The sequence below is a fragment of the Chiloscyllium plagiosum genome, chromosome 10 (genome assembly GCF_004010195.1).
Source record: "Chiloscyllium plagiosum isolate BGI_BamShark_2017 chromosome 10, ASM401019v2, whole genome shotgun sequence".
NCBI lineage: Eukaryota > Metazoa > Chordata > Chondrichthyes > Orectolobiformes > Hemiscylliidae > Chiloscyllium > Chiloscyllium plagiosum.
In genome coordinates, this window is record NC_057719.1 from 24,696,546 (window position 1) to 24,714,203 (window position 17,658).

Sequence of the window (17,658 nt, forward strand, 5' to 3'; positions counted from 1 at the left end):
CATGTCCATTCGACAACCCTCACCCACCTCAACTTCCCAAACTACTAACTTGCTTCCTGCTCACTCAACTTGGGCACTTCATCACCTTTCCTGTTCTTCCAGCCATTCCATCATACTCAAGCCCTGCCCTTAGTGAGCTTCATTGCGCTGCCCTCCCAATTCCACCAGCACTAACTCATTATTAATCTGTATGAGTTCTTAAACCCTTTTAGACAACTAATTCCTGCTCTTCTCTTATGTGGATACATGTGGCATTCAAAAAACCTTGGGCAAAAAACAGCTGTCTGCTGGAGACACTCAGCTCCACCTTCATCTTGGAGGTGGAACCTACTGATGCCTGATAGAATGCACGAACAAAGTTGTCACCTGCACATCCCACCAGTTCAGAGACTTTCAAATCAGTGAGTTCTCCATGCAGATTAGACTCAGGAGCACATTCTGGTGAGCACATCACTAACATATCTCCATAACTGAGGAGAAACCCCAAGGGCACTGGCACTCCAAATACTGGCTGTAAGCCACCACAATAGGTCGACCTAAAGAAAAGGCACCCATACACTGCACAAACCAGGCCCTCCCACACTTCAAGCCTAGTATGTGAATGCAGGAGCTCTAAGACAGTGGCTTCCAATGATACTATGGAATGTGTTTCCAAAAGGCCAAGCCCAGTTGTTAGCTTCTACTTTCGCTTGTCCAATTACATAAGCTCAGCTGACATGACAAGGAAGTTGTGTGAACAATGCAATGGTCCTGATTATACACTCCTGGACAAAGAACTGCTCATGAAGTACAATTTGCACAGAATTCTATTTTGAATTGCTCCCCTTTCCCTCAGTGACCCCAACCCCAATAAGCCCCTGGCCATCATTGAGCAAATCCCCATGACTGACAGTATCGATAAATTGTGGAGCTGCAAAAAGCACTGTAGGTCAAGCAGCATCAGAAAAGCAGGCGAGTCAAAGTTTCGGGCAGGACCCTTCATCAGGACAAGTCCTGCCTGAAACTTCGACTCTCCTGATCTTCTGATGCTGCTTCACCTGCTGTGCTTTGTCCAGCTCAACATTTTATCGACTCTGACTTCCCAGCATCTGCAGTCCTCACTATTCCCATATCTGACAGTGGCTCACCCAGTCAATAATGTAACATTAGCAGCCTGCAAAAAGCTCTAATATTCCTGTGCACTAAAAAGCAATGCAAGTCACAGAGTATGGCAGTTTCAAGTAAGCACAAAGTAGTCAGCAATATGAAATGAAGCTAAGAGCTTAGATTGGTGGTTTCCTGATAGTGGCTTGTGCAGACAAAGAGCGGAGGAAGATAGCATCTATGGAGTATGAGCAAGTTGTAGTGAACACCACGTTGGATGAAGGCCATGATGAGATTTCAGTCACCAGGCACCCATTATGACTTCCATGTCAAGAATTTGTGCCAACTAGGTTATTGAGGAAGGGGAGAATTGGAAGTATGTAAATGAGGTATGTAGAGCTAAAAATGAGGTGCACAGCTATGGGAATAAGGTAGCCGTTACTCAATAGGAAGATTCTGAAGTCGCCATTTAAAGCTTAAGGAGAAAATTGAGAATATTTTCTCAATGAAGAGATTCTGATTTTGTTTCATTCTCACCATTTTCCATGTTACTCCTGAAAAAAGAAAATCCTGCTCATGGTGCTTTATGCAAATTCATTGTGCCCTTGAAGACCTCTTGACATCCATTCTTTGTATAAGATGCAAGTTTGTGCAATTTATTTGTTCTTTGCTCTCCAAAACGACCATGAGTCTCAGTAAAAAGGCTGATTTGTGCATCAATAGCATATATCCCATTTGTATAAAGACACAGTAGTTGGAAGATTAGTTATTAGTGATGTTCATCTCATTATGCAGATCAGTCAGGTCATATATTGCTTAAGCCACAGAAACTGCAACTCCAACACACACCAACAGGAACCTTTCAACTTCATTTTAAACAATGCTTAAAAATCCCGTAATTTTCCATATTGTTCTCAGTATTAGTTCAGCTGTCTCAGTGGCACTTTCATCATCAAGTAAGGGGTTTACGGACTCAAACCCCATTATCTCACCTCAATACAATGCTGATTAAGTGCTGCATTACTGGAGGTACTGTCTTCAGATGACTCAGATAAATGCACAAGATTTTAACTCAGTATATTTTTAAAAAAGCAAATGCAGTTTTCTTGCAGTTATATTCAACATTTTCTCTACAACTAGCACAAATAAATAGATTTCCTGGTTACTGACTCACTGTTTAATTGGCTCTTACTAAGCCCAATAGGTTACCAGAGTTACTGCACATTGACTGCTTTTGAAAAATAATCCAGTGGCTGTAAAAGATGTTGAATGTCATGAAGAGGTAACAGAATGTAAACTAAGTGAAACATATTCCTTCCATATTGAGCTTTGAATTAACTGCACATTGGCTTGCTGAAAAATGATACAATAATTATTTATATTATAATAATTAGCTATGCATATCTATCTCATATTATCCAGGATCTATATTAGGCTATAAGAGCAAAATTGTGATGGTTGTATTTTCTTTTCTATCTACTAGGGTTGGACATCTTGACCAGAATGAACTCCACCTTCGATGATATGAAGCTTGACAGAATGTCTGATTTATGAAATACAATTATTCTGCATTGCCTATGTCATGGATTCAAGTTATTTGGATCTATGAATCTAACTGTGGCTTTACTAATTTCCGGGGTGATTGAATGTTATTTGATCATGAAAATGTCAAAAATGAAACCAACCAAACTCCAAGGATAATAAAAATACCAAGATTTCATAAAAATACCATACCCTTCAATGTAGGCTCAAAATTATGGAAGTTCTTATAAGTCATTTACTGGAATCATATCAAGCCATCTAGTATAGTTTCTAAATAAAATCCATCTAACCAGGAACTAAAAGTCAAAGGGAATTTATTTCATTACAATAATAAAATCAGCATTCACAATGCATTCTGTGGTGTAAAATGGGATTATTTCTCATGTAATATTTGAAATGCTCAAAACCTGAGTCATAGCAGTAAATCACAAAAATAAGTACCTTTTTATAAAGAACTACTGTTCATTTTTAAAATACAATCATTATTGACAGTGATATTTCCATAGTTTGCATGTTGAGCATTATGAATTTTCCACCTTTATGTAACTGAACCAAACAAAACAGTGTTAGATTTTCATGGGGGAGCTTGGAAGTTTCAGTCATGAAATATTCTGATCTAGCAGGCACTCCTCCCTAAATGGCCCACTCCCAACTGTCCTTTAATTCCCAGGTGCAGGATGGAGTCAGGCCCTCTGCCTCTGAATGCAGTGGAAGGTGGTCAATTATGTTGCCGGCAAGAGCTGAGGTGGACTGATTAGTATGTTCATCTCAGTTCTCTGGTACTTTTGTCCAGTTGTATTAGGCTTCTCCCCCTCACCCCTCACCACCCCCATGATCCTATATAAATAAAAAAAAGTATTAGTGCTCCCATTCAAAAATGCTTGATACTAAAAAAAAGGCAATGCATGAAACCCATTTAAACAAATCAAATGACATTGAGTAATTGATATGTTGCAAAAACAAATAAGCATCGATTTCACTAACTACATTAAAGACAATTAATTGTTCAGTAACATCCAAAGATCTACATAGTCCCCTGCTGAGATAAGTAGTTTTAGATCTTTTGATTCTCATCATTATAATACACCTTGGAATATCTAAATAATGGACTGTACTGAAATTGCTAAAACAGGGGGCTGATTTTCTTTTTTGTAAGCTGACCATCATACTGTCGGCAAAAATGGGGTCAACCAGAACTGGAGGCTGGACCTTTACATCTAAGTTCCTCCAGATATTTTTAAAGATCCCCTAAGTCATACTGACTCAGTGAAGATATGTGCCATGTGTGTTTTAATTCCAATGATTTAGAGGTAGCTTCACACAGTAATGGATTTTGTTTTTTGTTTTCAAAATTAGAATAACTTGAGTGTAAATTTCTCATAACAGATTGCTAAAATAAATTCATATCTTAAAATTATGTGGTGGAGCAAATCCCTGTTAAAAGGAGAATGAGTGCCATCCAGTTAGCATAGGCATGTAAGTATTCTGTAAAAACATGATCTCTCACATCAGATATAATAAAAATGTAATTACCTTCACAAAGATGGTTGAGTTGCATTCCTGTAGAGCTTCCATCAGGTTGATAACATGCAAGCAAACCATTTCTACCATCTACAACACAGGGAATAAATTTTCACTTGAGAAAAGGTTAAAATAAAAGTTAATAGGTTTGTAAAGTTGGTTTTTCGAGCATTATTCAACATATTTGCACAAATGTGAAAAGTTGGAAATCTGAAATAAAACTGAGAAAAATGTTAATACTCTAGCAGCATTCTTGGAGACAAAAGGAGAGTGAACATTTTGAGTCACTGGCCTTTCAGGAAAGGTCTTAAGCATGAATACTGCTCCTTTCTTTGGACACACTGCCTGACCTGATCAATACACTAGATTGGATTTAGGTTATTGACTTTAAGGATACTTCTATAATTAATCAGAGAATTGGTGACACAATGGTTGTGTCCATGTCAGCTTTGTGCAGTAGGAACTCAATTTAGTTTCACTTCCCTCCTTTACCCTGTAGCCCTGAAAATATTTTCTCTTTGGTTAATTATTCAACTCACTTTTGAAAGAATCAATTGCATCTACCACATTCTTAGAATTGTAGCAGTACAAGAAGTTGGCTTGCCAACAATTTCTCAAGTAGAATTAGGGCAAAAGTTTTTTTAAAAAACAGATCAAACCACTTTACTGATTTTTTTTTTAATAAAGGGCTTTTTTCTTGTCACCTTTGGTTCATTTGCTTTAAATGTGGTTTTCAAATGGTGACCAAAAGGGAGATTCTCTCTCACCACCTGATGAAGGAGCAGCACTCCGAAAGCTAGTGTGCTTCCAATTAAACCTGTTGGACTATAATCTGGTGTTGTGTGATTTTTAGATTTCTCATGATTTTGGTATCTCCACAATACTTCATCAAATCTCATCTTAACATTCTCTTCTCTAAGGACATCAGTCCAAGCTTCCTTAATGTGCCTAAATAACTGAGTCCCTCATCTCTTGTACCATTTTCTTAAGCCTTTTCTGCACATCCCTAATGTTTCCCACCCTTTCTAAACTGTGGTGCATAGAATTCGACACAATACTCCAAATTAGGCTGAGCCAGTGTCTTAAAAAGGCTAACTATAACTCTCATGTCTTTGCATTCTTTTAGCCAGGGTAAAGAACAATAGGTTCAAATATTCTGTTTGTTACTCACCATTTTGTTGTGAACCATCAGCTGTAAAATGCTAGGTGTCACCCGACTCCAGAATTCGAGGGCTGTCAAAGTGGCTGTGCAAACAAACTCATTCAGGCTCTGTAGTGTCGGAATAGAAGCTGCTTGTTCGCAGTATACTGTCCAAAGTTGGGCAAATATGAATGCATGGAATAGGGAGCACATATGTAATACAGATGTCTATAAATAAAAAGCAAAAAAATCAAATTTATTGCATTTAAGTTTCTACACATAACATTAAAGTCATAGCTTTTTTTAAAACAGCTATCCCATATTAAAAACATTTATGCAAGACTAATGGAAGTATTAATTGGTACATTACAATGTTTAACTGATTCCATGAGATACTGTAAAGATGCTATGACTTTAACTTGTACTAACACAGGTACAGAAAAATAAGTAATACTTGAATGTACAGCCATTTGGTATTTTGGTTTGAGAAAATGGAAATCTTTCTAGCAAAGAGTTAATGACATTTATTTCAACTCATTATGTATTTAGTCAATGAGTGTTGATGCCATTTTAAAAGTTATCATAAATTGAATTGTTAGAAGCACAATAGGACAGCACAGAAGGAGACTATCAGGCCATTGAGTCTGCTGTGGCTCTTTTGAACAGTATTCCAGATAATCTCCCTGACCCACTCTTTCCCCATAGTTCTACAATTTGATCTCCTCCAAGAATTAGTCCAGTTTCCTCTTGACAGCTGCTGTTGAATCTATGTCTATAACCCTGTCAGGCAGAGCATTCCAAATGTGTCACAGGGATATATGCTGGGGTCTTAATTTTTTTTACAATTGATGTATGTGACTTTGATGAAAGATTAAAGGTAAAGTTGCCTTGTTCAGATCAAAGAAAATCACAAAAAATAAAGAAAGGATGTAATGGAAGATACAAACAAGGAAAAATGATGGTTGATTAATTCATTGCATTGAAAACAGATTCAAAGGGATGAATGTGAAACTGACACCCAGATGAATTTCAACCCGACTTTGTGCCTAAAATACCTTATTCTGGTGATACTATTCTTGAAGTGAATAGGCTGATTCAGCAGGAGGCAAGCTCAGCACCCTGGAGATATAAATTGCTTATCTGGAACTAGTGGAAAATCAAGTAAACCCATACTGGGTGCTGCTGCTGTGCTACCAATGTGGTCCAGCAGTTCATGGAAGGACCAGGATGACAAAATGACATAAAATATTATGGTCACCAAATTGAAGAAATGATGCTCATTCCAGGTTTAGTTATCCCTTCACATTTTACAAAAGTCAACATATGGAACTAAGCTTTATTTTGCAGCTTGGTGACCCTGACAGCTGTTCATTAATGTGCATCAGTCTGTTTGGCTTTGCACGGAAAAAATATTGAAAATCCTATCTTTGTTGCAGACGGACCCCTAAACAAGTTCCTTAGGGAACCACTACCTGGCATCAAATAGGATTCTGATTACCACCATTCCCTTTCAAAATTGTAAAACATCCAGAAGTGATGGGATCCAGTTGTTTCTCAGGGATACAACTTTCAACTCACTCCTGTACCCATTCCTGTCCCCATGACAACTGAAAATCCATCCCAATGTGCTTAATGAGGATCAGGGAACATTATCAAAATGCCCCAGAGTTGACCTTTTTTATTAACTACTGCATTATATTAAACTGACACCCTGTCTATTTATTACAGGAGGATTTTAAAATCAAAACAAATGTCTAGCACCCTAGTCTACAATAGTCCACTAATTATGCTGAAAACGTATGTATGGTCATTTACTTCATTACCTTCTGCAAGAACTTGCTGTTCATCAAATGGCCACCATTTTTCCCTATGAAATAGTTTCCACTCTTGAAAGAAATTAATACTTGTGAAGCAGTTTAATACAGTTCTGTGAGTGATAAACTCTTCCATGTTTTAAATAGCTATCTTTCAGAGGAGAATGTTACTTAAATTAATTGTAAATACAATTCGTCTGTTAGGTATAATAATATGTTAGGCACATTAGGCAAAATAGACTGCACAGACTGACTGCTAATGGAATTTTCTTTGTAATGAGTTACAAATAGATGTGGAAATCTGTCCTTTTTTCTTCTTTGTTGTTAATTTTACACTAAGTACGATATAAAATATCTGTGCCATTTAAGAAATTTTCTGGGAAAACATCTAGGTTGAAAGAACCATTATTATTCAGGAGGATTTAGAAAATTTGTCTCAAGCCAAAGATAACTAGCTAACAATGATTCATCATAAATACTTAGTTTTATATGTTAGATTTGACTATATTATCCATTAATATAAAACAGGGATAAGGTTGGATAATAAATTCATGAACAGGTTAAATTCTTGACGAGAATTATCAATCTGGGCATCCATTCCCAGTGTCTAGAGCATCCTGATTAACTCTTCCACATTTCCACAAATTGTCCCAACACATTATCTGGATTTGATCTTCATTCTACTACCCAAATAGTTTCCACAATCTACTTCCCACTGAACCTCAGGCTGTTCCTTTCCTCTGCACCACATTATAAAATGTTTGCTGTCTGATAAACAATTCCCTCCATCTGTATGACATCATGGATACAAGAGTTAGTATGAGGTAAATATCTGCCATTGTAGAGGAGTAGGTTCAAAGGATCAAATAGTCTACACCAAATAGCTTCATTTTTTTAAGTTCTTATAGTTGAGGAGTATGATTTCATTATGGCATTATTTCTCATCAAAATCTGGTTCACAGATGGCAACTACTTATTTCTCACAAAGGTCTTCTCCAGATAATTGTTCTGTCCCACTTACTGAATGCCAGGAAAACAACACTGCACACTTCAAATTGCACACTAGTCTATATTTCTAGCCATCCAGTTCTTTCACCAAATTTGTCATTGATCCTTAACATTGATCAGCCCCCAGATGCCTTTCCATCTTTCCCTTCATCCCATGTATCTTTGGATTCTGAATGAAAAGACTGCTTACTCTCAACAATTGCAACCTCCATCTTACTGGCTATTTATCTCAACAGATAACTCCTCAATTCCACATTGCAAATGCATTTCAACATGGGTAAATGTGAGTTTGTGCATTTTAGTAGCAAGAATATGGAGGTCACTACTTGGAAGGTGCAAGTCTAGGTAGCATATAGGAAGAAAGGGATCTCAGTTCAAGTACGTCAATCATCAAAAGCTGCACCAAAGGTTACCAAGGTCATAAAAAAAGGTCTCAGCTTTATTTCTAGACAGGCAGCATTAAAAATCAGGGAGGTATGATAATGATAAACTCAACCTTAGCTATATCATATTTAGTGTATGATTACCATGTCGTAAAAAGTAGGATAAAGAGAGGTACTGGAAAGCATGCAGAGAAGATTTACAAGGATAACATCAGAAATACATAGGTTTACTTATCAGGAAAGAATTGACAGGCTGGGTCTCTTGCCTTGAAAAATGGCTTACGGATGACTTAATTGAGGCATTTTAAATTATGAAAGGTTTTTAAAAGAGTGGATGCAGAGAAAATGATTTCCATTTTGGGGAAGAGTTAAATTGGATGATCACCAAGAAATCCAAAATGAAAATTTAGAAATTTTATTACCCATAGAGTGCTGAGAATGTCGAACTCACTACCACAGGGATTGTTTGAAGCAAATAATATAAATGCATTTAAGGAGAGGCTAGACAAACACACTAGGGAAAATGGGATAAATAATTACATTGGTAGACTTAGATAAGAAACTGTGGGAGGAGGCTCACATGAAGCATAAACACCAATATAAACTGGTTAGGTCAAATGGCCTGTTTTGTACCACATATTCTATGTATTCATTTCATAATCAATCACCTTCTATGCCGTCTTCATAAAACTCTATGGCATCCTGAAGTGCAGCTATAATTTCAAGCTTTTGTTCTTCATCATTATTTCCCATCTCCTACTACATTTTCCATTCTTATCTCAGGTGCTGATTGAATATTTTCATCAGATCTATAATCATCAGTTTAGTATGTCTGATTCCTTTACCTTTCCTTATCCCACACACATTTCCATTTACTCTGATTCTGTATTTTTTGCTCAAATTCCATCCTATGCAAACTCAATATGTATGCATAATTCCTCGACTTCATTGAGTTCCCAACTACCCAAATTTCTCTCCTCATATGATATGAAGTGCATTGTGATGTATGATATGGAATACACCCTGATATATGATTTGGGGTGCCTTGTGATATATGATTTGGAGTGAATTGTGATATATGATATGGAGTGCAATGTGATGTATGATATGGAATACATTCTGATATATGTTTGCAGTGCAGTGTGATGTATGATATAGAATGCATTGTGATATATGATTTGGAGTGCATTATGATGTATGTTATGGAATACATTCTGATAAGTGATTTGGAGTACATTGTGATATATGGTATGGAATACATTGTGATATATGACATGGAATATATTGTGATTCATGATTTGGAGTGTATTGTGATATGTGATATGGGATACATTGTGATATATGATTTCAAGTGCACTGTGATATTTGATTTGGAGTGAATTGTGATATATGATAATGGAGTGCATTGTGAGGTATGATATAGAAAGCATTGTGATTCATTATTTGAAGTACATTGTTATGTATGATATGGAATACATTGTGATACACAATTTGGGGTGCATTGTGCTATATGATATGGAGTGCATTGTGATGTATGATATGGAATACATTTTGATATTTGATTTGGAGTGAATTGTGATATATGATATGGAGTGCATTGTGATGTATGATAGGGAATACATCCTGATATATGTTTTGGAGTGTATTGTGATGTATGATATAGAATGCATTGTGGTATATGATTTGGAGTGACTTGGGATATATGATTTGGAGTGCAGTGTGATGTATGATATGGAATACATTCTGATATATGATTTGGAGTACATTGCGATGTGTGGTATGGAACATATTGTGATATATGATGTGGAGTGTATTGTGATCTATGATATGGAATACATTGTGATATATGATTTGGAAAGCTTTGCAGTATATGAGATGGAGTGCATTGTGATGTATGATATGGAATGCATCCTGATATATGATTTGGGGTGCATTGTGATATATGATATCGAATGCATTATGACATATGATTTGGAATGAAATGTGATGTATGATATGGAATACAATGTGATATATGATTTGGAGTGCATTGTGATGTATGACATGGAATACATTCTGATATATGATTTGGAGTACATCATGATGTATTATATGGAATTACTTTTCTATAATGGATAGGTAAAGTTTTAAGGTAAGAATGAACATAACAAGTAAAGCTAGTCATAAAATACTGAATAGCAGTGACTGACTTCACACTAGCCACTGAATTTTCCTAAAACTAATTACAAATTATTTTTAATCAAATCTACGTTAATGTTGTTCCAATTATTTATCTCAGCATGAAGATTGTGCATAACAACAATCATATCAGAGCGATTGTGACACAAAAAAGCTAAAACAAAATAAAATCACCTCATGAAATGTTACAAAGAATGCACATATTTATAGACACAGAAGCACCATGGAGTGGTGTACTCCTGAACCTTAGAACTTAAGTATCATTTATACAGTACTTCATAGATAATTAGGTTCCATATACAATGGAATCTAGATGCATCTACATGAATCGAGATTACAGCATCTCCCAATCTCTGATCATACATTCAGAAACCCTGGAAAAATGAAGTAAATAGCCATTTTCAGCAGTCTATATTGTTTCTCTTGAAGTTCCAGCGAGAACTCTTCAGGTAATTCCAAATGCTAGGTTTTTGTGCTGACAGAAAATGTACAGTTTGCAGTGAAACCAGTGAATGGCATTCTCTAGATTCTCAGGGTTCAGATTATAATTTGTGAAATGTTCACATTACCTTGGATTGTTCAGGAAATCCAATCAAGATAACTATAAGATGATCTGCAATATGTGAACCAGCATCCAAAGGAATGGGCATGCATGAAGTGGATCCTGAACACACAACACTATGTGTAAGAGATCCCAGCAGCAGCCATGACAAAAGACGAACATGGGAAACGCACTCAATAAATTCTTTTGGACTATAATGTTTCATGGAGGAGAAAAAGAAAAAAAAAGCAATTAGGCATTTATGGACTGATTCATATTTATTAATAAATTAAGTGATCACCTTCGATAATACATCTTTTAAGAGTTTGTTATTTGTTTCCTTTAAGGTATTATTTTGGTTTGTGATTAATTAAAGAAATCTGAATCGATATTATGGACTGGGAATTACAGTTGGAATGATAGGAAAACTATCAGTGTTTACCATCATTACAAGGTAATTACAGCAAAGGCTGCCATCTGCACATGTGCAATTCATTGTGGAAATCTGCAAATTGCCTTCAGCAGCATCCTGCTTCTCTACAGGGTGCATTGGTGCAGTCATTTCAGATGCAATCAACGAAATCAGTGTTTTGATTCGAAGTCTAACTATTTACGCACATTTCTCACTAGAAAACTAGTGAAATTGTTAAGTCTTGTTCAACAGTAGTAACTGGATACGAAGCATTCAGTACTGATTCAATACTATGAGGTAGTGGGTAGGTGGAGGTAGGGTTGCAGGCAGATGGAATCTTGGCCAGTAATCAGCCAGAATTCGCTGAAATTTTGTTAATGGCTTTGCGGCTCATTTGTGATATCTGAGATTGAACAGTCCGCTGTTGTGAAAATTCATGCAGTATGGCTAAAGATGAGTTGGTTTCCCTCCCACAGTCAAACACTTCCCACTATTGTTAAACTGGCCATTGTATGCATCATGACTGTATAAGATAGATTACATCGCAAAATTTGGCTCATGCCATGCTCAAACATGTCTTGTAAATAATCTCCAAAGTTATGTACCTCATTTAGCCTCCTTTTTCATTTTGTGCGTTCCAATTTAAACATGACCAGCAATCAGTACTGATAAAACACTTTGCTGGCCTTGTGAAAGCAAATTTATAAGCATAGAGTGATATTCCCTTCTAAGCATGTTTAAAAGTCCCACGATTTCTAAAATAATGAAATCTTTTTAAAAATTATTATTTTAAAGTTTGTTTTCAAATCTTGAGTTCTATCCTAATACCATGCATTTGTATCAATTTTTATTTTGTTTTCTATAATAAATGAGTAACTCAATCGGATTGTCTGACCAGCCCGCCAGACCCTGACTTCATATGGTGCCAGGTTCAAACTCATGTCAGAAAATAGGAAATTGAAGCTCTACATAAATTCTTTAACATTTTGCTAAATGTTTGTGGCCGTTTTTTTGGAGGCCAGTAGCATGAACGACCCCTTCACGATGCCCACAAAATCCAGACAAATGTAATTTTCAGAACACTGTGCTATAATCTACATTATTTTACTTGTAGAAAGTGATAGATTTCATTTCTAGAAACAAAGTCTACATTTATGTGGCAAACATATTGCTAACATTCACCACATTACCCTTGTTGCATGGCTGAGGGAGGATGATATAGCCAAGGCAAGTAGCGAAGGACTGCTTTATTATCGCGATGATTTCCCCTGGCAATTTCCATTGCTGCTATCTGTGCCAATCCTACTTTAAGGTGCCCGCCAAAAGTATCTTCATGCAAAGGCTGAGAACAAGTCTTCATGTGATCCTGGAAAGCAAAGAATTTCCAACCCATATTTAATCATAAGTAATTGAGGCCACAGCAATTATTCTCAGTGCTCCGACTATGAGGTTAACCACAGCTCCCATATTTGACCAACCAAAAGTCAGAATAAGATTGCTAGTGGCACAGACTGTCTGCATTACCAACCTTGCCACCATCTGACTACATGTTGGCAGTGTGCATATGAGAGCCATGAGACCACCAGGAACATCATGAAGCAGATTATCAGTGTTGTAAAGCTGGTTCCCATACTTGGATCCACTGCCTTTCTCTAATCTTATGTGTTCCCCTGAAACTAGCTCTCTTGAGGGCACAGCCTTGGGAGGAGGAAGGGGAAAGAGAGAAGGTACCTCTAATTCTTTCACTACAAATGGGCTGTCAGTGAATAGTCAATCAGGTTTCAATTCTCTTAATTCTCATCTCCATTTAATTATCCATTTACAATTCCGCATCTTTTTATCCTTTTGTGATAAAACATTACAGCATCCTCTTGGCCAAAATCTTGAAATACGTCAAAAATCCATTCCACAACTTTACCTAACAAAACTTACAATAACACACACAGAACTATTCACCCTTAGGCACTCTCCCTGTGGCTACTTTTGCCAGCCTTAGTGCTCCTACACAATACTTCTCCAGAGGTTATAACTGGACTAATGGAAAGCTGCTGATTTCTAACAAAGGAGACTGCAGATGATGTTGGTGACAACTTTAAACTCGAAAGCCTAGCTTCGACGTGCTCTGCCTCAACACTATCGATGGCAATCTGAGCAGATGACTGACCAGTAACATAGGGAGAAGCAGTAGTGTATTGATTATGGTATTGTCACTAGACTAGTAATCCAGAGATCCAGGCTAATGCTTTGGAGCCATAGGTTCAAGTCCCAGCAAGGCAGATGGTGAAATTTGTATCAATTAATAAATCTGGAAAGCTAGCCTAATGCTGACCATGAAAAGAATGCATTTATTTTGTTGCAAACACCAATCTGATTTACTAATGCCCTTCAGGAAAGGAAAATCAGCCAATATGCAACTTGACTCTGGATCCATAGCAATTTGGTTGACTCTTGAGTGGCTAGAAATGGCAAACCATTAGCAAGCTACAATGTTTGTTGGATGGAACGAAATCAGTATCAACCAAGTTACCAGAAACGAGAATGGTATCGACAGTTAATCCTGAAAAGTTCTCTTTACAAACATCTGAGGACGTGTGACAAAACTGGGAGAGTTACCCCACAGATCAGCCAAGCAGTAGCCTAACTTAGTCATTCTCAGAATCATACTTTAACAATATTCCAGACACCACATCGGTGAGCGGCACGGTGGCACAGTGGTTAGCACTGCTGCCTCGCAGCGCCAGAGATCCGGGTTCAATTCCCGCCTCAGGCGACTGACTGTGTGGAGTTTGCACGTTCTCCCGTGTCTGCGTGGGTTTCCTCCGGGTGCTCCGGTTTCCTCCCACAGTCCAAAGATGTGCAGGTCAGGTGAATTGGCCATGCTAAATTGCCCGTGGTGTTAGGTAAAGGGTAAATGTAGGGGTATGGGTGGGTTACGCTTCGGCGGGTCGGTGTGGAATTGTTGGGCCGAAGGGCCTGTTTCCACACTGTAAAGTAATCTAATCTAATCTAATCACATCACTGACAGGACAAATCCTCCAAGGTTTTGGCAAAGTTTTGCCCTGTGAGTTCTCAACATTGACTTTGGCTTCCTGAAATCTCAACATCACCCCAACCCATTCACCGCCACTACCTTATCGAGCTCCGCAATTATTTTCAATGTTGAAAACAAATGGTAAAGAAGCACAGAGGGTGGCAATGGCCCTATCAGCTTAACCCTTTCAAAGCCAGACAAGTCCCGATGAAGGTGGAGGCCATGCTCAACAAGGACATCATCAAACCAAGCCAGCGTGAGTGGAGTTTGCTGATCATCGTAGTTCCCAAACTGGACAGGACTCAATGATTCTGCTGAATTATTGGAAGGTCAATGCTGTTACAAAATCAGACTCATACCCAATTCCTAGATTGGAGGACTGTATCGAGAAAGTTGGACAAACCAGTTACATCACCAAGATGGACTTAATGCGTGGTTACTGGCAAGTACCTTTAGATTAGAGACTCTAGAGTATGGAAACAGGCCCTTCAGCCAAACAAGTCCACAATGACCCCCTGAAGAGCAATCCACCCAGACCCATTCCCCCACCCTATATTTACCCCTGACTAATGTACCTAACGCCAAGGGCAACTTAGCACAGCCAATTCTCCTGGCCTGCGGGTCTTTGGACTGTGGGAGCACCCAGAGGAAACCCACGCAGACACGGGGTGAATGTGCAAACTCCACACATTCACCCGAGGCAGGAATTGAACCTGGGTCCCTGGTGCTGTGAGACAATTAAGGACCAGGGCCACAGATGCAAAGGCACATCACCGCCGAAAAGTTCCCCTCCATGCATACAGAATCCTAATTTTTCAACTATAATCATGTTTAGTCACTGTCGCTGGAATCCTAAAAGTCTCTCCCTAACAGCACCGAGACTGCCCTTACACCACAAGGATGACAGTGTTCAAGAAGGCAGCTCACACCTTCTCAAGGACAGTTAGGGTCAGGCAATAAATGTTGGTTCAGGCTGTAAAACCCATGTTCACTGAACACATTAAAAAAATAGCGAGGGCTGAGTAATAAGGTGGAAACATCTGTTGACAGAATAGTAAGTCAATGTTCCAAAGTAGAACTACCACTCTGCTGAGCAGGCTCCTCAAAAATTGAAGCAATCTGCTGGAGCAAAGAATGCTGACTGCTGAGGGAGCCTGGCATCTTCAACCATGGTGATAAGCACCAAGCTGGACTTGCTGAGGACAGTCTGGACTTCCGTTGCAGCACATGCATGATCTGTAGCTTCTGCTTGTACTGCAATGGTGGCTGATACATCATTTCATTTCATTTCAGCTGGGTCTACAAGTTCTAAATTGGAGTTGACCACTTCTACACTGGAAAGTTGGGTTCCAAGCCGTTTAACAATCACAACAGGTTTTGTGACAATGAACTAAACATCTTACATGCATACTCATCAGTTTTCTCTTATGTGCCATCCCATTAGTTTACTCATCTGAGTTCTCCATCTTCCCCTAGACAGGCAGTGGTCCACTCAGATCTGATGACTCACCATGTGCTGATCTCTTCTGTAATACCCTCTACACTACATGCACTGCCAATATCCAGCAGGTTGCTAAAGAGTTGAATCAAGTGCAGATGCTTCTTCTTCGGATGGTTGCTATTGTTCCCACCCTTCATGGTGAACCTGCATTGTCTGATCAAGCGTGGCAATTTAAAATTAAGGATTAGGGTGAGGGAAGGGGTGGGGTAGCAAGACCATTGTTACACTATCTGCAGCTTGCACGTCACACCAGATAATAGAATGAGGGTGAGACAATTTGGGAATGTGCAATGCCACAATCCTGAATATTATCGTGATGCTGAGGCTGACAACAGATGAGTCCGTGCCAGCCCAATAATTCACAGTCTTATCTCCTCCAAGCCTATCCCTGGACAGTTCTCTGCTATAATTGAGTGCAACCTTGTCCTATAGGAGAGTGGGAAGAATGTGACTGGATCAATGTGGCTGTCATTGCTGAATAGCCAGAATTACGTGAAATCTGCAAGAGGTGGGTGCGAGGGCAGCAGCATTGGTGAGTTTATGAGAGTGAGGTGAAGTATCTGATTGTTAGGCATGAATCCTAATTGCTGCTTGATGACTGATATTAGCATGGTGTACTCAGTTGTGTACGAGGTTGATGGTTTGAGGGTGGTTAGGAAATAACATTTGAAGATGCATTCACTGACTTTAAAAACCTGGGTCTGGCCTGCTGCTTCATTGGCAGTCCTGATGCAATGTGATTGACTTTCCCAAACAGTTCCATAAAGTCCTTGAATGCACATACCCTTTAAGAAGTTGCAGTTAGCTGTAAGTTCTGCCAGTCACAGACATTCCTCAGCTGTCTTGCTGAATATGCAGTCAGTCAAGGGCTGAATTCCATAATCAAGGCACTTTGCTGAATAAACACACATTGTAATCCCTGAATCTGCTGATGAGCTTCAGTGAATTCTTGCCCATTGAATTCTAAGTTAGGAACATCTATGTTGTAGACCACATTCACAAGATTTTGGTCATTTGTTTAGGATGGTCACAAAATGTATATACAATACATGTCTTTTCAGCTTCAGTAAGGGCAAGCAAATGCAAAAAAAACTTATCTTCTTGTCATTTAGGAAGCCTACTGAGGCACTCAGTTCGTAACAGTATCCTTGGAGGCAATAAGCCTATACCAGTTATATACTTTGACAGGGCTTCTCCTGAAGTATGGACAGGCAATCAGAGCTAATCCGAATCATGGTCACACTTCAACGCAGCATAACCTTTTCCAATCGCAGATCACATTTTGAATAAATTTGACTCGACTCAACATAGTTATATACCGAAATACATAATGATTTTAATAGGAAAATAGAGTTTCTATCCCACCCAATCCCTGCCAATATTTACTCTTCACATAAACTTTCTTTCATCCACTAATTCACAATCTAATCCTACATGGTGTTGACATCATTTCTGTTGAAATAAATATGTTGGAATGAAATGTAACTATCTCATAACTCTCTG

The 17,658-nt window shown here is 38.4% G+C and overlaps 2 protein-coding genes across 7 annotated transcripts in view; one reads left to right on the forward strand and one right to left on the reverse strand.

Annotated features, from left to right (window-relative positions):
• prima1 (proline rich membrane anchor 1) overlaps positions 1–17,658 on the forward strand; it is a 255,369-nt gene that overhangs the window by 163,248 nt on the left and 74,463 nt on the right. For 2 of the 3 annotated variants that reach the window (XR_006312711.1, XM_043697190.1), the window contains one exon: positions 2,567–4,125. The exons of the other annotated variant lie outside the window; for it this stretch is intronic. Coding sequence is in view for 1 of the 2 variants with exons in the window: in XM_043697190.1 (XP_043553125.1) it covers positions 2,567–2,606 (40 nt within the window). In the remaining variant the exon portion in view is untranslated. Of the gene's footprint in view, positions 1–2,566; positions 4,126–17,658 lie in introns of those variants that run through there. 3 annotated transcript variants of the gene reach the window in all.
• Positions 1–17,658, reverse strand: part of LOC122553429 (protein unc-79 homolog) — a 218,242-nt gene that overhangs the window by 5,129 nt on the left and 195,455 nt on the right. For all 4 annotated transcript variants that reach the window (XM_043697181.1, XM_043697182.1, XM_043697180.1 and 1 more), the window contains 4 exons: positions 12,814–12,989; positions 11,240–11,423; positions 5,318–5,515; positions 4,159–4,236 (listed from right to left, as the gene is read on the reverse strand). In XM_043697181.1, coding sequence (XP_043553116.1) covers positions 4,159–4,236; positions 5,318–5,515; positions 11,240–11,423; positions 12,814–12,989 — 636 coding nt within the window. The remainder of the gene's footprint in view (positions 1–4,158; positions 4,237–5,317; positions 5,516–11,239; positions 11,424–12,813; positions 12,990–17,658) is intronic.